The sequence below is a fragment of the Procambarus clarkii genome, chromosome 84 (genome assembly GCF_040958095.1).
Source record: "Procambarus clarkii isolate CNS0578487 chromosome 84, FALCON_Pclarkii_2.0, whole genome shotgun sequence".
NCBI lineage: Eukaryota > Metazoa > Arthropoda > Malacostraca > Decapoda > Cambaridae > Procambarus > Procambarus clarkii.
Window position 1 is genome coordinate 20,070,734 of NC_091233.1, and position 22,119 is coordinate 20,092,852.

The window sequence follows — 22,119 nt, forward strand, 5'->3', positions numbered from 1 at the left end:
TGAGCTATGGGAAGGGAAAGCTCTCAGCCATGCTAACAGGAGTCAGCAGTCGTCTGCTCCTGTACCCACCTGTGTGTAAAACTAGTAGGGTAAGTCTTACCATGAGCTATGGGAAGGGAAAGCTCTCAGCCAGCTAACAGGAGTCAGCAGTCGTCTGCTCCTGTACCCTCCTGTGTGTAAAACTAGTAGGGTAAGGCTTACCATGAGCTATGGGAAGGGAAAGCTCTCAGCCAGCTAACAGGAGTCAGCAGTCATCTGCTACTATACCCACTTGTATAAAGAAAGCCAATCGCTGAAAGAATCATTCCTCCTTGATGGGGTTCTGGGAGTTCTTCTACTCCCTAAGCCCGGCCCGAGGCCAGGCTTGACCTGAGAGCTTGGTCCATCAGGCTGTTGCTTAGAGCGGCCCGCAGCCCCACATACCCACTACAACCTGATTTCTCCATCACTTCTTGCACTAATCTATCTAATTGCTTCTTGAAGAAATCCAACCATTGTTCCGGCAATATTTCTCATGCTTGCTGGGAGAGTATTGAAGAGCCAAGGCACCTCTGATGTTCATACAATCACTGATTGTATGTGATTGTGTCTCCACAATCATCGGATGATTGTGCTCCTTGCAAGACTTGGAAGGAGCAAGACGGGATTTATGACATATAACCAAGAGGAAGAGAAGTATAATGAGAATTATACTTGATATAGAGAGAGAAGTATGATTGATATAATGTGGCATTATATCAAATCAACGAGCATATGTTCCGAATGAATGTAAGGAAATAACGATAGATAGAGAGGAGGGAGAGTGAGGGAGGGAAGTGGGAGAGGGAGGTAGTAAAGCAGGAGAGTCAGAAGGGAAGGGAGAGGGAAGGATGGAAGAGGGAGGGAAGGGAAGGAAAGGGCATATAAGGAAGAAAACATGTAAACACATCAGCCACGAATTTGTTTGCGTGTAGATGACGGAGGAGAGCTGAGAGCTGGGAGAGGAGCTGAGATCTGGGAGAGGAGCTGAGAGCTGGGAGAGGAGCTGAGAGCTGGGAGAGGAGCTGAGAGCTGGGAGAGGAGCTGAGATCTGGGAGAGGAGCTGAGAGCTGGGAGAGGAGCTGGGAGAGGAGCTGAGAGCTGGGAGAGGAGCTGAGAGCTGGGAGAGGAGCTGAGAGCTGGGAGAGGAGCTGAGAGCTGGGAGAGGAGCTGAGAGCTGGGAGAGGAACTGAGAGCTGGGAGAGGAGCTGAGATCTGGGAGAGGAGCTGAGAGCTGGGAGAGGAGCTGAGAGCTGGGAGAGGAAGCTGAGAGCTGGGAGAGGAACTGAGAGCTGGGAGAGGAGCTGAGAGCTGGGAAAGAGAGAGTAAGAAACGGAAGATTCAAACAGACACAAACAGACACGAAGGCAAACAGTCCCTGGGTGGAAAGTGCGCAGAAAAAAATGTAAACAGTGTCCCCCTTTGAAACAAAATTACCCCATAAAGGTAAACAATCATATTGAAACATTAAAAGGAATAAATTAAGTGTTTTTAAGTGCTATACTTATGGTTCAAATAGTGTCATCTTGAAGCACATTGATGTTAACAAGTGTAAAGGACGCCATCTTGAGAAAAGGATGGAGGTGAGGCTCTTGGAATTGGCTTCAGCGAACTTTGCACGGTGACTGGTGTGGGGTATGTGACCAACATGGGCCAGATCAGGGTTCTGACACCGATTGCTGTCGTTAAAAGGGGAGAGCAGTGAAAGATGTTCCATTGGTCGTGTACTGTGTGTGTGTGTGTGTGTGTGTGTGTGTGTGTGTTTACTAGTTGTGTTTTTACGGGGGTTGAGCTTTGCTCTTTCGGCCCGCCTCTCAACTGTCAATCAACTGTTTGTGTGTGTGTGTGTGTGTGTGTGTGTGTGTGTGTGTGTGTGTGTGTGTGTGTGTGTGTGTGTGTGTGTGTGTGTGTGTGTGTGTGTGAACACGCACTTTTGCTTGTTTGGGAGAAAACTAATGTTTTGTGTTTAAAATTATCTTTGAAATCACGGTCACGGTCTCTCTCTCTCTCTCTCTCTCTCTCTCTCTCTCTCTCTCTCTCTCTCTCTCTCTCTCTCTCTCTCTCTCTCTCTCTCTCTCTCTCTCTCTCCGGATCTTTGCTTGGTCTCACTTACAGTTTCCTTCTTTTTTCCATATTTGATCCTAATACTTTGGTAAGAAAAAGCCAAAAGTTGTTTGAGAGGTAGAAAGTTAAGAGTTAGCTGGAAGTGCTTAAGTTAGGACGAGGAAAGGCAGCGAGAGGAGATGGAATAGGAAGGGTGGAGAGGACTGAGGGAGAGAAGGAAGGGGGGAGGAAGAACATTTGGAAACATAGAAATGAGTTTATTGGGCAGCGTCACTCATATTGTGAGTGGACACACCGCCATAGTGACAGTATTGGGCAGCGTCACTCATCCTGTGAGTGGACACACCGCCATAGTGACAGTATTGGGCAGCGTCACTCATCCTGTGAGTGGACACACCGCCATAGTGACAGTATTGGGCAGCGTCACTCATCCTGTGAGTGGACACACCGCCATAGTGACAGTATTGGGCAGCGCCACTCATCCTGTGAGTGGACACACCGCCATAGTGACAGTATTGGGCAGCGCCTCTCATCCTGTGAGTGGACACACCACCATAGTGACAGTATTGGGCAGCGCCACTCATCCTGTGAGTGGACACACCGCCATAGTGACAGTATTGGGCAGCGCCACTCATCCTGTGAGTGGACACACCGCCATAGTGACAGTATTGGGCAGCGCCACTCATCCTGTGAGTGGACACACCGCCATAGTGACAGTATTGGGCAGCGCCTCTCCTCTCATCCTGTGAGTGGACACACCGCCATAGTGACAGTATTGGGCAGCGCCACTCATCCTGTGAGTGGACACACCGCCATAGTGACAGTATTGGGCAGCGCCACTCATCTTGTGAGTGGACACACCGCCATAGCAGCATGTACAACACTCCCCAATAGGAAGAAAACCCGCTGGGTTGTTCATCCTGTCACTTGTACCAAGACACAGCTGGGACTTGCTTAATTGAGTTTCATCATCTGTTCATGATATCTTGCACTAAATTTGCATCTTGATATCTTGTTCATGATATCTTGCAATAAATTTGCATCTTGCATTCTGGTGACTTAAACGGCAATTTATGGTCATAGTTATCGCAACTGTACGTTGGACTATGTCTCTAGTGCTCGAGCTTTTGATTGGCTTCATGATTGGGGTGATGATTAGTTACGTAGCTGATTGGTTACAAGGTTGGTGAGCTGGATGATTGATTGGTTACAAGGTTGATGAGCTGGATGATTGATTGGTTACAAGATGGTGAGCTGTATGATTGATTGATTACATGATTGGATCGATGGCTATCTATTTCGACCAGATGGAATGTTATAGATATCTTATATCTATCCGGCTAGATATATAGCTATCAGGCAGACACATTCTAACTCAGACAAGTCTAACCAAACAGCCAGACATGGACCGGCTGTCTGGCTGTCAGGCTTAATTAACCACCCTTCCTCAGGCTTCGAGTCTTGAGGTTAATCACCTAGTCGCTAACGACCGTCTCGAACTGACCCAACTACCTTGACTGTCCTTATCCAACGATCTCCTCTGGATAAGAAATTGATGAGGTAGTTAGGCTGTATACTACACATCTTGTGATATATATATTGTATACATATACATTATAGAACCTAGAGTGAGTTTTTCTGTATTTTCCCTCTCGTTCAGTGGCCTACCTACACAGGGTAACCACAGGGTAGGGTAGCATTAAGGGAGGAAGTGAGAGGTAGATATAGGTAAACGTGTGAGAGAAGGAGTGATGAATGTTAGGTAGGCTGGTAGGTAAGTAGGTAGGGTAATGGAGGGAAGGTAGGAGAGGCTGATAGGTAAGGTAGGTAAGTAAGGTAGGTAGGTGGAAGGGAGGGAAGTGATGAAGGGAAGAGCTTCATTCCCTGGTCAAGAACACTAGATACTGTCGATTTCTTGCTGACAATAACAACTCGGTTGAACAATGGGTACCTCAGGGGGGCTTCCCCCCCCCCCCCCAACCCACCCCTCAACCCCCAACCCCCCACACACACTTCATATTTAATAAACCACAATTAACAGCGTAGATTTTGCACAAACGAATCATCTTTGGGGATTTTATTACATGGAATCGGACCGGGATTTATCAAGGATTTATACGCAGCCGCTGACGAAACCTGTACATCTTTCCTCAATCATAGTGTATTGAAACAAGACTGTTGTAAGGCCAGGAGCCACGAGAGACTCTCTAAAAAGGAAAATACTAAATCCAATCCAGGAAAAAATATACGTCATTTGATGCCCGACAGTTGGAAAGGTGGGGGAAAGAGAGGGGGAGTCCAGGAGCTAAAGTCCGGTTCTGCAGAACCGTATTAGATAAGAAGTGTTAAGATCACTCTGACTATAGTGGCATGCGGATGCCAACACCTACATTACTCTTCATCTGTCAAGCTTAAGTACACTCTCTCTCTCTCTCTCTCTCTCTCTCTCTCTCTCTCTCTCTCTCTCTCTCTCTCTCTCTCTCTCTCTCTCTCTCTCTCTCTCTCTCTCTCTCTCACACTCACACACACACACACACACACACACACACACACACACACACACACACACACACACACACACACACACTACACATACACATATTATAACCATTCACATGTTAATTAGAGACAAGATGGGGCTGAGTGTCGCTAAAGAATGTGTGGCCATATTTCTGGCCATATTGGGGGTGGACACGTGGCCACTGTGGGAAAGGATAGAGGGAGGGAGGGGAGAATGAGGGAGGTAGAGGGGAAGAGAAAGGGAAAGAGGGGAAAGGGGAAGAGATGTGGATTTTTCTCAAGTAGGAAGAATAACTTGAAGCTCGACTCAAGTAGCTGTTCCTTCTTTCTTGGTCCTTCCTCTTCCTGTTCCTGTTCCTTCTTCTTCCTGTTCCTTCTTCTTCCTGTTTCTTCCTCTTCCTTCCTCGCGATCCTCGATTTCTATAATCTCGTTTTTGGTTTCTTTTTGATTGTCTGCCTTTCGTCTTCCATTCTCTTCCTGACTCCTTTAGCACCCTCTCCTCTTCCTCTCCCTTGCTCTCTTTATCCACCATCGCCCTCTCATCTGTTCCACCTACTCTCCCTGTCTCCTCTTTCTAGCTTCTCTTCGTGTCGTTATTCTTTTAAAATTACTGCATTTTCCCCCTTTCTCATTTATCTTGCATCTTGCATTCTTTCTCCTTTCCCATCACCTCTCTCTCTCTCCCACCACCCTTTCCCACCTGTCGTTAATTCCCCCATTCTTTAGCAGTATCTATCTTTCCTCTCCTGTTCTATCCATCCCATTTCCTATCTGCTATCCCACTCTAGTGATTCATTTCCTCCTTCGTTCTTTCCCTCCTCTCTCTCACCTCTCCCTGCCCCTTCCCACAATTATTCTCTCCCTTTCCCACCACCCGCATCACTAAAGGGTGCTTAAAAATATCTCCTCTATTGATTTTTCTTCTGCGCTCCTCTTGCAGGGGTTAAAATAGATCCACGGATCCTCTGTTGGCCGCGGCGACACCTACCTAGAAGGAATGACCAGGTCGAAGGGAGGGAGGGAGGGAATGATGGAGACTGAGGTAGGGAGGGTAGGAGGGGTATGGGGTGAGGTAGATAGGTAGGTAGGGAGATTGGCCAGTTGGTAGAATTGTGGGGATGGTAATTGATCTAGAAATATGTGTGTTTTGTGTATTGATTGTTAGTGTTGAGATGGTGATGTGATGGTGATGTGATGGTGATGTGATGGTACTATGTGCACATGCCCATATATATGTATAATATATAGTATATTATATACTATATAATATATATGATGATATAATGGTGTTATGTAACTTCAAATTCAGTCACGTATTCAGAATTTAACATATACCAGATGGGGTACCCGGCGGTGCCCGGGTCCACCCCATAACGTTGTGACCTTTGAGAAAGCAAATCTGTATTAGGGACATGTATTTTGATCTTGCACTGACGTCATTAAGTCCATGTAGAAGGGGGGCATGGGAATCTACCCTGATTTAATATCAAGGGAAGCATGGGGGCATTGGGGGCCGACCCAATACGCATCACCCTGCAAAGTTTGACGAGACTAACCCTGAACCTCAGACTTCCAAAATTTTGACAGTCTCTATAGATGACTTTCCCTGAATCAAACTAAAACAAAAATTACTTACACAAATTTCCTGACAGTAAAGTGATAGATATATTTAATAAAGTTAGTGGGAGAAACAGACAATATTCCTTTCAGTAAGATCACTACAAGTCATATTCTCAGTAAGATTAAAGTCATATTCTCAGTAAGATTAAAGTCATATTCTCAGTAAGATTAAAGTCATATTCTCAGTAAGATTAAAGTCATATTCTCAGTAAGATTAAAGTCATATTCTCAGTAAGATTAAAGTCATATTCTCAGTAAGATTAAAGTCATATTCTCAGTAAGATTAAAGTCATATTCTCAGTAAGATTAAAGTCATATTCTCAGTAAGATTAAAGTCATATTCTCAGTAAGATTAAAGTCATATTCTCAGTAAGATTAAAGTCATATTCTCAGTAAGATTAAAGTCATATTCTCAGTAAGATTAAAGTCATATTCTCAGTAAGATTAAAGTCATATTCTCAGTAAGATTAAAGTCATTTCTCAGTAAGATTTAAGAATGTGACAGGGAAAGAATACGTGGAAACGGGAAGAAGAATGAATATTCAAACCAGAGACCCAAAAGAGACTTAAAAATAGTAGAGCAACTTGACTTGATGAGAGAAGATCCTTTAGGGAGGGAGGTAGGAAGGTAGGTAAGGAGGGAAGGTAGGGTAGGGTAGAAGGAAGAGGTGAAAGGTAGAAAGGAAGATAGCAGCAGCACAACCCGTTCTCGCACTTTCTTATAGTCAATATTGACTTATTAAATATGTGCATATGTGACATACTAAACATACTAGTTTATCTTGAAAAGTTTCATAGAAAACACCGACCTTACCTAACCTTCTTAGTATGTTAAGATAAGCATCTTCTGTAGGAACAACAGCAGTAGCAGCAGCAGAAATTAGTCCCATTAGAAGTAGCCCCATTAACGAACGTTTATTAACCAGCCCCATTACTTAATGGGACTATTTCTTCCCTTCACTAAAATGCTCAAGTTGGTATGTTGGGGAGGTGATGGGTATGTTGGGAAGGTGATGGGTATGTTGTGGAGGTAATGGGTATGTTGTGGAGGTAATGGGTATGTTGTGGAGGTAATGGGTATGTTGGGGAAGTGTTGGAGTGGTATGTGGATTAGCATAAAGTGTTTCAACTTCATGGAAATTGTCTTTGAAAAGGGGCAATGACTGGAAATTCCGTCTCTCTCTCTCTCTCTCTCTCTCTCTCTCTCTCTCTCTCTCTCTCTCTCTCTCTCTCTCTCTCTCTCTCTCTCTCTCTCTCTCTCTCTCTCTCTCTCTCTCAAAAAGATCTATATTTGAAAGAGGAGGGAGAAGGGGGAATCAAGATATATAGGGTGCGATCAAGAGGATGTAAATAAAATAAAAAATTGGAGACGAGAGAAATTAACACATTTGGACTGTCAATTTAGTGAGAAGGGGAGAGTAGAGAGAGAGAGAGAGAGAGAGAGAGAGAGAGAGAGAGAGAGAGAGAGAGAGAGAGAGAGAGAGAGAGAGAGAGAGAGAGAGAATGAAAAGGAAGAAAAGTGCAAAATTAGAATAGCAGCATAAGACTGAAACTGGATATTTTCCTTCTCTGCCTTTCATTCTCTTCTTCTCTCCATTCCCTCTACTTCCTGCCTCCCTTTCCCCCCTCTCTTTCCCCTCCCTTTCCCTCTCCCCTCGTCAAGCTGATGAACCAAACAAATATTAATATCCCTCAAATTCCGAAATATTACGCCAATTTCTCCTGCCAATTAGCGATTGTTTCACACGTAAGTAATCTGCGCTTTTTGCGTTTTGCGTACCTGTTTTGCGATAGTTTCAATTTAGGGCAAAATGATCGTAGTCGGCTAATCCAGGAAGAACCATTGCTTTGGTGAATGGTTTGAGGACATAGGTTATTTGGGATTAATCAAACATCAATTACATGTAGTGATTAGGTAATTAGTGGTCAGTTAGCCTCTGTTATATAGCCTCTTGGTGCCTGGACGGTAGAACGATGGTCTCGCTTCATGCAGGTCGGGGTTCAATCCCCGACTGTCCACAAGTGGTTGGGCACCATTCCTTTCCCACCCGTCCCATTCCAAATCCTTATCCTCACCCCTTCCCAGTGATGTATAGTCGTAGTGGCTTGGCACTTTCCCCTGATATTTCATTCATTAGCCTCTGTTATGGTTAGGTTGTATTATGTTGTATTATTGTTGTTGTATCTAAATCAAAACGTTTGTTGACTAAATTGCCTTGAAAATGTTAGTTTAACTATTTGAGGATGAGAGAAATAAAGGAGAAAGGGCTTAGCCAGTGCATCAATATAGCACTTGGATGGGATAAGACGGAGGGAAGGATCGATGCCCAACCACTGAGACCATCGGGTATTGAACACCGACCCTGCAAGCACCTTACACGTCTCTCAGTACCGACCAGACCAAGTGATTGGCTGACTTCAGAACTCACTAACTTAACAATTAAGTCGTGTGTATAATTAATTTTAGTGTACAAATCCCTTGAGGATTTATCCCATCAAATCCCTTGCGGATTTAGCCCATCAAATCCCTTGCGGATTTAGCCCATCAAATCCCTTGTGAATTTGTTCATTTGATCCATCACGCTATTGTATTTCCGAGTGCACTAATTTTAGTGTTAATAATTCTTTTTTTTTTGCAATATTGTATTGATTCTCAGATTATTAAGTGGAAACTTATACAAACTTTGTGTTAATAATCAGACGAGACCTTTAGAATGTGTTCAATATGGCCAGTATTGCTCTTTGACAGGCGCTGATATTCCCTTTAACGAGTAGAGAAAATGAAACTAGAGAAAGTGAATATAGAAAGTGACAGAAAAAGTCAAACTAGCGAAAGGAAAGTGCCCAAGAAATTATACTAGCGTCAAGATACTGGAATATACCTTCTGGTGAAAGTGTCAACAGTGTCACTGGTGTATTGTGTATGCTAAAGCATACAGTATACTCTCGTGTGTGTGTATGTGTGTATATTCGGGATCAAGGATCCAGCGGGTTGTTGTGGTTGGTGACGAGTGTTCACAGACAGGTCAACTACCCCATCCGAGGCCAGGGAACTCTGAGGATAAGCAAAGGTATTTTTGCTACAAAGGTACATTCGTCTATTATCGCACCTGTTGGTACAGAAGATCAGGCTCCTATTGCTGTCTAGACGGAAGATTCAACTCTACTCACACCTGTCTAGACGGAAGATTCAACTCTACTCACACCTGTCTAGACGGAAGATTCAACTCTACTCACACCTGTCTAGACGGAAAATTCATCTGTCAACCTGTCCGCCCCCTGGTAGGACGGTCAACCTACACCTCTACTACACCCTCTACAGTACACTCCCTCTTATAGAAGTTCCTCTGCGGGATCTTCTCACGATGCTCTCCCAATACACATCCCCACACACCTGGCAGCTGTAATCTCCACACACACACCTGTACACCTGTTGATAGACGGTTGAGAGGCGGGACCAAAGAGCCAGAGCTCAACCCCCGCAAGCACAACTAGGTGAGTACACCTTAAACACCTTTAAGGTACACACACACACACATACACACACACACACACACACACACACACACACACACACACACACACACACACACACACACACACACACACACACACACACACACTTAACAGTAACGCTAACAAGAACACACTTTAAGTACCCATTAGACTATAAAAATCAACACTCAAGTTCTATATAAACAAGAAAATGTTTATACAAACAAGAAAAAACATCAATTTCTTCAAGAGAACTCACTAATCTCACCAACAATAGACATTGTCAATTACACAAAAAAAATATTAACATATATTTCTAGAATTCAAATTAACATCTGATACTAGAATATATAGAAACATCTATAATCAGAACATATTAACATCAATGTAAATTGACTAATGCAACAATATACATTGACTAATACAACAACAATATACATCGACTTTTGCAGCCATATCAACAGACTTCTACGAGTAGATAGATTGACTTCAACAACCCAGATAGATTGACTTACACAACACCGGGTAAATTAGTGTGTACTGATTTACACATTGGCCACAATTTATTTATTGCATAACTGATCACCACCACAACATGTAATACAATCACATGTACCAACACCACATAGCACCACATAGCACCACATAGCACCACATAGCACCGCCACCATGATTGACTGGGTCAGCATCGTGAGACACTCCCGTAGAAGATTCAGTAACTACATGTACTCAGGTCCTACCCGCTTGCGGCGGCGACGCAAGAAGCCGATCATGCCTTCCGCAGCTGCCGCAGCTTCCTCCGCTCTCGCCGCAGCCGCAGAGGAGAAGGAACAGAGGAGGATAGAAGAGGAAGACGAGGAAGACGAAGAGGAGGAGGAGGAGGAAGAGGGGGAACGATGGGCAGCGCTGGTAGGCAGGCTAAACCCTTGTGATCTCTGTGGCTGCCTTCCCAAGAAACATGTAAGTATTTTGAGATCTTTGTTGACATACACATAGACCGGGGGGGGGGGGTTGTCTTCATGTGTCCCAGAGTGTGCGTATGTATCCCACAACACAAGTATCCCACAACTCAACACCATCTGTAGCACCGAAATGCGATTCAATAACACATAAAGTGTTCGATAATCCTTTACCCAAAGACGTAAAAGTATAAAGTAGCGTGCATAGTCAAGTATATTTGTATACTAAAATACACTTATATACAACATACCATCAAATATACAATGTTGTAAAAAACATAATATTGATATTTATAACGGTTATAAAAACGTTTTTTAAAAACGCACTAAAAACGTTAAAATAGTCAAACAAAAAACGTCGAGAAAACGTTTCGCGTACCCACGGGAACAACGTTCATGAAAAACATCGACATGGGAGGATTGCCAACTGCCACTATGTGCCAAGTGCCCATTCATACCCTTCTCCCGCCTCATGAACCCCATTAATCTCAATTATAATTGTCAATAAATGGATTTAGTTAGTCTCTGGGCCTTTAGCGTCAGTGTGGGTTGATGGTAGTATTGTTAATTTGATTAGGGTAATGGGGGGTTGTTTTGGTAAGGTGGGAGTGCAGGAGTGTTGGTATGCCTGGGGAGTTATTTTAAGAGGTATAGTGTAGTCTCTTGGTGAGTGGGTAGGGTGGGCCTTTGTGTGGATGGGCGGGTGGGTAGGGTGGGCCTTTGTGTGGATGGGCGGGTGGGTAGGGTGTGTGTGTGTGTGTGTGTGTGTGTGTGTGTGTGTGTGTGTGTGTGTGTGAGGGTGTTTTTGTAGGGTTTCCGGGGAGAAGTATGTGAATATATTCACCTAGTTCTGCTTGCGGGGGTTGAGCTCTGGCTCTTTCGACCCGGCTCTCAACTGTCAGTCAATCAACTGTTACTAACTACTAACTATTATTTATTTATTTTTCTACACACACACACAGGAAGCATCCTGTAACTATTGTCTAACTCCTAGGTACTCATTTACTGCAAGGTAACAGGGGCATCAGGGTGAAAGAAACTCTGTTCATTTTGTTTCTCGCCGGCGCCGGGAATCGAACCCTGGTCCATAGGATTGTTTGTCCAGCATGCTGTCCATTCAGCCACCACCCCCCCCCCCCTTGTGTGTGTGTGTGTGTGTGTGTGTGTGTGTGTGTGTGTGTGTGTGTGCACGCGTGTGTGCACGCGTGTGTGTACCTAACCAGTATATAAAAAATTGCCAATTAGCATTAACTTCATACCCCTCAAGAGCATGCACAAAATAAAAATAATAATAAAAATAATATAATTATATAATTGGACACAACAATTACATAATATCAATTAAATGTTGCCACGTTAATTGGCTCTTGTGCACCACGCTCAGCACACTGCGCACTTGTCAGCTCAGGTGATAGAGCACAATTACAAGCTGGCATACCCGCCGCTTGAACGACCTTGGAATAATATATCTTCACACTTTGCTCACTCGATTATTTAATCCTTGATCCTCCTCCAGAAAAAAATATTTCAAATTCGATTTGTAAACCAATTTATATATAAATATATGAATTGGTTTCTCGTGAGTAAATATATAAATTGGGGTTTGAGAAGGTTCCAATTGGCTACGAAGGTGTTTATATATATGACTTTGCGTTATGTTGTCTATATGTATTTTTGTAAGCTCTTGGGCCCTGCCTTTCACTTGCCAGTAGTCTCCAATTCTCCTGCTTTTAAGCCTTGAAACAGTACCTCTCTCTCTCTCTCTCTCTCTCTCTCTCTCTCTCTCTCTCTCTCTCTCTCTCTCTCTCTCTCTCTCTCTCTCTCTCTCTCTCTCTCTCTCTCTCTCCCCGAATATAACACGAATTACACCATAAGGGTAAATTTATTGTTAAAAATACTGTGTTAATCCACTCCGTGTTATTAGATCCATTACGTGAGATATGACACCAGGTTATTTAACATCACATTCCCATGTTGTTAGTTTTGTTTGAATTGATACAATAGTTAACATGTGAAGATGAGAATCGTTGGTAAGTGGATTTTTAATGTTAGAACCAAGATATTAATGACCGGTTGGTCTGGACGAATTAGGACATCAATGTGTGGGTATGATGCATAATGGGACATGGGGCTGACGTAGGTGTATGATGATGTGAGCATGACGAAGGCATAGATGCATGTGGGCATGTTGTTAGGTCTATAAGTATGTGGGTATGTAGAGCTATACATGGGAGGGTTTTTTAGTTTATGGGGTTCAGCCAAGTAGGAGAAATTAAAATGTAGGTATGTAGGCCTATAGGTGTGAGTATTTAGACCTATGGGTGTATGGGTATGTAGGCGTACTAGAGGCAGAGACAAAAAAAATACATGTACTGTTAACAAAAATCAAAACGATTAACAAACGGCAAAAAAAAAATTCAAAACGCCCAATCAAAGATTCATCGAATCGGGGTTCGCTGAATCGAGGTTTCACTGTAAACTGTTTGCCCAATCCTTTTTATACAAGGGATTGGGGTGAGTATTTTTGTATGCATTTGTGACTCAAAGCTGTCTGATGTTAGGAGGTCATGTGTCTACACATGTGGACTGTAGGAGGTCTGGGTCATATGTGTCACACACCTGGTGAATGACAGACTCAGGTCTGGCTCACGTGTGATCTCACACACCTGTTGGGTGACAAGCCAGCTCACGTGTGCATTTATCACACCTGTCGCCCCCTAATTAGTGCCAAGTTCACCTCGTACACTAAATCAGTTCTCACCATCACTAATGTCGCAGAGTGATTGCTAGTCTAATGCGTATTAGGCAATTTCAACTTAATACTGATTAATGAACCTCACAGTGAAAAGATTCAGCGCAATTCACCTGAGTTATCTTGACAAGTGCTTGAGCTGTGCCAAGATTATAATTTCCAGATTGTTATTGAATTTTTTTTTTGGGTGAAGGTAATTATTGTATTGGAGTCCGATTCCTTTGGGAAATTTGGATCTCGTTTTCTAATGTATAGATGTTTTGTATCTTTGTATTAATTAAAAGTATAATGCAGATACTGATAATGTGTGTGTTCTTTGTATAATGATTTCTTATATATAATGAATGGATGGAGCATTCTTGCTCCCAACACACACACACACACATACAGCAGGGCGCTGGTGGCTGAGTGGACAGCACACTGGATACGTAGCCCTGTGGTCCGGGGTTCGATTCTCAGCGCCGGCGGAAACAGATAGGCAGAGTTTCTTTCACCCTGCTGCCCTTGTTACCTAGCAGTAAATAGGTACCTGGGAGTTAGATTGCTGTTACGGGCTGCTTCCTGGGGGAGTGTGTGTGTGAGGGGGGGGATGAAGAAGTTAGTAGTTAGTAACAGTTGATTGATTGACAGTTGAGAGGCGGGCCGAAAGAGCAAAGCTCAACCCCCACAAGCACAACTAGGATAATACAACTACGTGAATACACACACTATACACACACACACTATACACACACACACACTATACACACACACACACACACACACACACACACACACACACACACACACACACACACACACACACACACACACACACACAAGCCCTTCTTTGCTTCTTTCCCTCATTAGAGGGAGGGAAGCAAATCTTCTCTCTCTCTCTCTCTCTCTCTCTCTCTCTCTCTCTCTCTCTCTCTCTCTCTCTCTCTCTCTCTCTCTCTCTCTCTTTCTCTCTCTCTCTTTCTCTCTCTCTCTCTCTCTCTCTCTCTCTCTCTCCCTCCCCAGCCACAGTGATGGGTTGACACAGCTCGTGTTCCCTGTACCACAGATTATCAGCATGAGGAACACATGTTATTCTTAGAGGTGTGTGCCAGGGGGCTGGGTGCCAACTGGCCCTCCTGGGGGTGTGTAGTGTGGCACTTGTTGCTTGGTGTACTCCCTTAGTTGTGCTTGCGGGGGTTGAGCTCTGGCTCCTTGGTCCCGCCTCTCAACTGTCAATCAACTGGTGGGTATTCACCTAGTGTGTGTGTGTGTGTGTGTGTGTGTGTGTGTGTGTGTGTGTGTGTGTGTGTGTGTGTGTGTGTACTCACCTAGATGTGCTTGCTGGGTCGAGCTCGGTTCCTGGCCCCGCCTTCCGAACGTTCTTAGATTTATGCAGTGACATTTCTCATACTTTTATCATATTTACAAATTAATTTTTGAATCGAATTTGCTGCAATGATTTCTGTATCTAACCTCTTCCATGTATTGCCAGCTTGAACTCTGAATAAGTTCCTCCTGATGTCTCTATGACTCATTTGCGTCACTGTGACTCATTTGCGTCACTGTGACTCATTTGCGTCTCTAGTTTCCATCTATGATCCCTCGTTCTGTTGTTTCTAGCTCTGAACAACGCTGCTTTGTCTACTTTGTCAATTTCCTTCAGAATCTTGCATGTCGTTATCATGTCTCCCTCCTATCTCTCCCTTCCTCCAGTGTGGTAAGATCCAGTTATCTGAGTCTTTACTCATTGCTTAATCCCTTCAGCTCCGGATTGAGTCTTGTTGCATATCTTTGGATTTTTTCTAGTTTCTCCTTGTCATCTTTCGGGTCAGGGTTCCATGCAAGTGCTGCGTATTCAAGTGGGTCTCACCTTAGCTGTATATAGGACCAGGAAAGCTCATTTGTCGAAGTTCAAAGGAGGCCTAGTCGACGACCGGGCCGCGGGGACGCTAAGCCCCGGAAGCACCTCTTAGGTAACCTCAAGGTTAGTTTGTTTTTCCTGTTAAATTGTTAATGTTGGCTTCTGACATCATATTTGGGGTTGTGTCCACTTCCAGGTCTTTCTCCATTTCTGATTGAGGAATCTGTCTTCCATTCATCCTATTCTGCTGTACTGGTTTTCGTACTCCTGTTCCAGTTCTCATAACATTGCATTTGGCAGCGTTAGATTCTAGCAGCCATTTTTGAGACCACTTCTAGAGTGTTTCCAAATCCTCTAGTAATGCATCACAGTCCAAACCTGACCCGACTCTTCTCATTAGTTTTGTTCCATCGGCGAACATTGATATGAAGGAGCCAATTTTCTGTCAGGTCATCGACATATATTAAAAAGAGGATGGGCACTAGAACCGCCCCTTGTGGTACTCCACTTGTAACATCCCGCCAAACACACACCGAAACTACGACGTTGGTACAACGTTCGAACAAGTTTTAACACCTAACCAGTTATAACAACCAATATAGCAAGTTGTAACAACGTTCTAATACGTCATAAACACGTTAAGCCAAGATGTAACAACTTTATTACAAGTTGTAACAAGCGGAAAATAGAGACAGTTACGGGTTGTGTTTCCAGGGATCTCTCCACTCTTATGTCTCTGCTCTCACTGTAACTCTTTGCTTCCTTCCTGAGAGATACTCTCTCACCCACCTTTGCGGGTTAGATAGTTCCAGATATACCAGCCTGCTTCTCTAGTTTGAGTAGGAGTCCTTCGTGACCTTATCAAATGCCTTCTGACAGTCAAGGAATGTGCAGTCTCCCCATCCCTCTCTTGTTTGGGTTCTGTCATCTTGTGTTATAACTCCAGAATGTTTGTCAAGCAAGATTTTCTTTGCTAAAACCATGTTGATGCCTTGAGACAAAACTGAAATGTTCTAAAAGTTCTACTAGCCTGCGGATCAGTCTCTCTATCATCTTGCAAGGAAAGTTTCTTAATGACACGAGGTCTGTAATTTTACGGTTTCTGTTTTCTCCCCTTGTAGATTGGTACCACATTGGTCATTTTCTAGTTGTCAAGACGTTCTCTCGTTTCTAGGAATTAAATATTATGACAAGTGGGCTACACAATGCTTCAGCTGCCTCTTTTAGTATCCCTGGCGATATTTTGCCTAGTCCCACTGCTTTTGTCACATCCAGCTCCTGTAGTTGTTTCATTATGTTTTAATGGTGTCACTGTTATTTTAGTGAATCTTTCATGGGAAATGTCCCATTCAGATTGGGCTTTAAGCTCTGGTGGGAAATCGGACTCCAGCTTGAATACGTCCTGAAAGGTTTTATCATTAAAGTTTCACCTCCTTATCATTTTCCTGGGGTACAGAAGTGGTTGGGCAGGGGGTAGACAAAGTTATGGTGAAAAAGAATTGTACAAAAAAAGGTAGAGGGAGCTAGCAGTGGCGGACAGTGAAAAGGGGGGATGATTAAGGTCAGGTAATGGTTGAGGCAGTTTGTAAGGGGAGAGACATAAGGGGTGACCTATTAAGGGGGGCGTATATCATTAGTTGACAGTGAGAGGGTGAGAGTGAAGGTGAGGTGATAATCTCCCAAGAGACCTCTCTCGTAGGTTAAAGATAGTGATGCCACTAATACTTACTATTTCAAATTTCTATTGCACTATTTCTCACTATTCGTCTCCAACAAATAGAATGCTTGCTGAACACCGTTGCTTGTGCCTGACTGCTCAAGACATCTCAAGATGATAAAGGGGCTGAGGCTAGTTCTACCTTCCTCTGTAACAGGTCTCTCAAGGGGGCTACAAATGGATATACAGTAATAGATGATATAATTATATTTTACATTATAATGGTGTATGATGTAGAGCAGTGTTATAATGTTTGGGTATGATGTAATGCAGTGCTAGTGAAATATGGTGGGTGGAGCCCGTAGACTTCATCCTCCCTGCATATTGGTTTGAATAAAGGCGATTTGAAACCCTTTACTCTGTGGAGAGATTATTCTACCCACTCGGGCCAGATAGGAGAGAAATTACTGACTCCCAACGACCTGAAAGCACCAGTATAAAAAGCTATGATTTGTTCAGATCCAAAACCTATGTTTATGGGCAGCACAAAACGTCCATCAGACTGTGCGACACAGTGGTTGCCAGGATCAGGTTGGGTTACCGTTACCTGTGGCAGGTGGCTACCGTTACCTGTGGCAGGTGGCTACCGTTACCTGTGGCAGGTGGCTACCGTTACCTGTGGCAGGTGTCTACCGTTACCTGTGGCAGGTGTCTACCGTTACCTGTGGCAGGTGGCTACCGTTACCTGTGGCAGGTGGCTACCGTTACCTGTGGCAGGTGGCTACCGTTACCTGTGGCAGGTGGCTACCGTTACCTGTGGCAGGTGGCTACCGTTACCTGTGGCAGGTGGCTACCGTTACCTGTGGCAGGTGGCTACCGTTACCTGTGGCAGGTGGCTACCGTTACCTGTGGCAGGTGGCTACCGTTACCTGTGGCAGGTGGCTACCGTTACCTGTGGCAGGTGGCTACCGTTACCTGTGGCAGGTGGCTACCGTTACCTGTGGCAGGTGGCTATCGTTACCTGTGGCAGGTGGCTACCGTTACCTGTGGCAGGTGGCTACCGTTACCTGTGGCAGGTGGCTACCGTTACCTGTGGCAGGTGGCTACCGTTACCTGTGGCAGGTGGCTACCGTTACCTGTGGCAGGTGGCTACCGTTACCTGTGGCAGGTGGCTACAGGTGACGGATCTCCCAATCCTGAGCACTCCAGGTGCAAACTCTGTGAGCAGAAACCACGGCATGATCTCCCACACTACATCACCGAATGTCCAGTTATTAGACCTTTCAGACCAGTTGGCATGAGGTACCTGGAGCTCTGCAATTACTTTATTACCTCTCTCTTGATGATATCCTCATAATGCACCCAAAATTGTCCAGAGCAGACTATTAAACACATGCCCCTGTATGACTGACCATCCTGTGTGATGGGGATGTTTAGCATAAGGTAGCTAGTTACTTTTTATTTTTTTTTGACACTGTACCCCCCTTCATATAGTCTAGGGCAGCTGCCCAAACGCACATGTGCCTAAATGTGTTAATAAAAAAATGGGTATGAGTAAAAAAAATGGGTATGGGTAAAAAATGGGTAAATTAGTATGTGCACATTCACTCTCACTCCTTAGTCAAGCCCTTTTTTTTATCTTCCTTGTCCATATTTAGTTATTTTGCTCTGTCTCCCTTTTTCTTCTGTTGTACTCCCATCTCCTTGACTTCTCTTCCATGCTGTGTGTGTCTCTTCAGTTTTTGGATTTTACGTAATAAGAATAATGTGAAGATGGTGAAGATCTCAACCATATATATCTCATCCTCGTCTATGTCTACTGTTATTCTTACTCTGTATCATTCACTTCTCTCTCTCTCTCTCTCTCTCTCTGTCTCTCTCTCTCTCTCTCTCTCTCTCTCTCTCTCTCTCTCTCTCTCTCTCTCTCTCTCTCTCTCTCTCTCTCTCTCTCTCTCTCTCTCTCTCTCTCTCTCTCTCTCTCTCTGTCTCTCTCTCTCTCTCTGTCTCTCTCTCTCTCTCTCTCTCTCTCTCTGTCTCTCTCTGTCTCTCTCTCTCTCTCTCTGTCTCTCTCTCTGTCTCTCTCTCTCTCTCTCTCTCTCTCTCTCTGTCTCTCTCTCTGTCTCTCTCTCTCTCTCTCTCTCTCTCTCTCTCTCTCTCTCTCTCTCTCTCTCTCTCTCTCTCTGTCTCTCTCTCTCTCTCTCTCTCTCTCTCTCTCTCTCTCTCTCTCTCTCTCTCTCTCTCTCTCTCTCTCTCTGTCTCTCTCTCTCTCTCTCTGTCTCTCTCTCTCTCTCTCTCTCTCTCTGTCTCTCTCTGTCTCTCTCTCTCTCTCTCTGTCTCTCTCTCTGTCTCTCTCTCTCTCTCTCTCTCTCTCTCTCTGTCTCTCTCTCTGTCTCTCTCTCTCTCTCTCTCTCTGTCTCTCTCTCTCTCTCTCTCTCTCTCTCTGTCTCTCTCTCTGTCTCTCTCTCTCTCTGTCTCTCTCTCTGTCTCTCTCTCTCTCTCTCTCTCTCTCTCTCTCTCTCTCTCTCTCTCTCTCTCTCTCTCTCTCTCTGTCTCTCTCTCTGTCTCTCTCTCTCTCTCTCTCTCTGTCTCTCTCTCTCTCTCTCTCTCTCTCTCTGTCTCTCTCTCTCTCTCTCTCTCTCTCTGTCTCTCTCTCTCTCTGTCTCTCTCTCTCTCTCTCTCTCTCTCTCTGTCTCTCTCTCTGTCTCTCTCTCTCTCTCTCTCTCTCTCTCTCTCTCTCTCTCTCTCTCTCTCTCTCTCTCTCTCCTATATATATGAGTAACAAATGAAATAATAACAGGACATTGCTTGAGCACTTCTCTGTGTATTTTGCACCAGGTTCTCTGTAGCTATTGCAATAACATTGCCAAGTTAAATATGTTGCAGAGCTCGGTTGCATATCATGATATCTATGTTTTAACTTGAGCCACACTCCCCGCCCCTCTCCCTTTCTGGGTGAGGCTAACTGTCTCTCTAATCGTGGTTTATCACACACCATGGCCACGCCCACACACCACGCCCACACACCACGCCCACACACCACGCCCACACACCACGTCCACACACCACGCCCACTCATAAAGTATCTCTCTCTCTTTCTCTCACAGAAATCTCGCTATGATGATGGGGTTCCTCCAGTCAGTCCTGCCCAGATGAGGGATATCGAGGGCCTTGATGGGGTTCCACGCAATGCCCACAACCACGATATCAAGGTAGGTTCACCCCCTCACCCTTAAACCCCCCCTCCTCTCCTTACACACACCCCTAAACCCCCCCCCCCCCCACACACACACACACACACACAACCAGGGTCCTCTAATTACCTCAACTACGTCTTCAAGGAACGTGTCTCACACGGAACGAGGACGCAAAGGCCTTCCAAGATGCCAAGGTAAGTTACCGTATACCTGAATTTACCTGTGGAGGGCCTCGAGAAGGACAGGAAGCCGGCGGCTTGTCGACGGTTGTCTCTATTTGCTTTGATATGCGTGTCTATCGCTTAAGGCAGTCATTTTGTTACGGCAAGATCACCTAGGGTGAACCATGATAAAGAGATAACTAACTCCGTCTTTCTCTTTAAGTAATTTAGTATTTATTAGTTAATGCGATAATTTACGCTATAGATAAACAGTTGCTTGATTTATTACTAAATAATAAACTGTTTGGACCCGTTTTTAGCGTCCCTGTAGCACAGTCGGCTTCGTTCTCGACTCACAGTCAAGAATTCTGGGTTCGAATCCCAGGCGGGCGCTTTTCCTATCACCTAATGCACCTGTCCACCTAGCAGTAAATATGCACCCAGGAGTTAACTTGTTGTGGAGTTGTATTCTGTGGAGGCTCAGTAATTCGACCCTGGGGGGGGGGTCCCGATATAAGCCTAACATGTACCATATATATAAACTGGCTGCTTGTCCCCCGACACAATGAATTAATCACGAATTAAATACATATGCAGTATTACACGTGGCGTAGTTTAGCGAAGTATACCGTGAAATAAGAGAAAATGGTTTTCTGTATCATCATAGAAAACGAACTTTCCATAGAGAGCGAGGGAGACTAAAGAAAATGGGCAACTTCATGTCGATATTTTTAATGAGCATTCAGCCCTTATATCTCGTCGGATAATTGGTGAGAGGAGATGATTAACTTCATCAATCTGAAAAGACTGAAGATTTCTCTTCTGATGTCTGAAATTAGATGTAATTCTTTTATTAAACGATAAATACTTTACCATGTTTTGATCTTTTTATACGACAGAGTTATATTTAGGAAAGGCATCTGGCGTCAGATTCACGAAGCAGTTACGCAAGCACTTACGAACCTGGGGCCAGGTTCACGAACCAGTTACGCAAGCACTTACGAACCTGGGGCCAGATTCACGAACCAGTTACGCAAGCACTTACGAATCTGGGGCTAGATTCACGAAGCAGTTACGCAAGCCCTTACGAACCTGGGGCCAGATTCACGAAGTAGATACGCGAGCACTTACGAACCTGGGGCCAGATTCAAGAAGCAGTTATGCAAGCACTTACGAACCTGGGGCCAGATTCACGAAGCAGTTACGCAAGCACTTACGAACCTGGGGCTAGATTCACGAAGCAGTTACGCAAGCACTTACGAACCTGGGGCTAGATTCACGAAGCAGTTACGCAAGCACTTACGAACCAGGGGGCCAGGTTCACGAAGCAGTTACGCAAGCACTTACGAACGTGTACATCTTTCCTCAATCTTTGACGGCTTTGGTTACATTTATTAAACAGTTTACACGCATGAAAACTTGCCAATCAACTGTTGTTATTGTTATAAACAGCCTCCTGGTGCTTCGGAGCTCATTAACTGTTTAATAATTGTAAACAAAGCCGCCAAAGATTAAGAAAAGATGTACAAGTTCGTAAGTGCTTGCGTAACTGCTTCGTGAATCTGGCCCCAGGTTCGTAAGTACTTGCGTAACTGCTTCGTGAATCTAGCCCCAGGTTCGTAAGTGCTTGCGTAACAGCTTCGTCAATCTGGCCCCTGATTAAGTATTTTAATTTCTTACATATAAAAAGTTTAATATTTTCAGTTCCGGAATTTTTCTTTATTTGAAGTTTTAAAGCACAGTTTTTGTTAACTATTACATGCAGATATACTTTAATACCTTTAGTCTATAACTTCAAAATAAATTTTTATGCTCGTTTTCTCTGCACTTTTGATTTA

At 44.3% G+C, this 22,119-nt stretch overlaps 1 protein-coding gene across 1 annotated transcript in view; it reads left to right on the plus strand.

Annotated features, from left to right (window-relative positions):
- dlg1 (discs large 1) overlaps positions 1-22,119 on the plus strand; it is a gene marked incomplete in the record, with an annotated part of 879,898 nt that overhangs the window by 602,794 nt on the left and 254,985 nt on the right. The window contains 1 exon segment of the mRNA XM_069316591.1: positions 20,031-20,135. Coding sequence (XP_069172692.1) covers positions 20,031-20,135 — 105 coding nt within the window.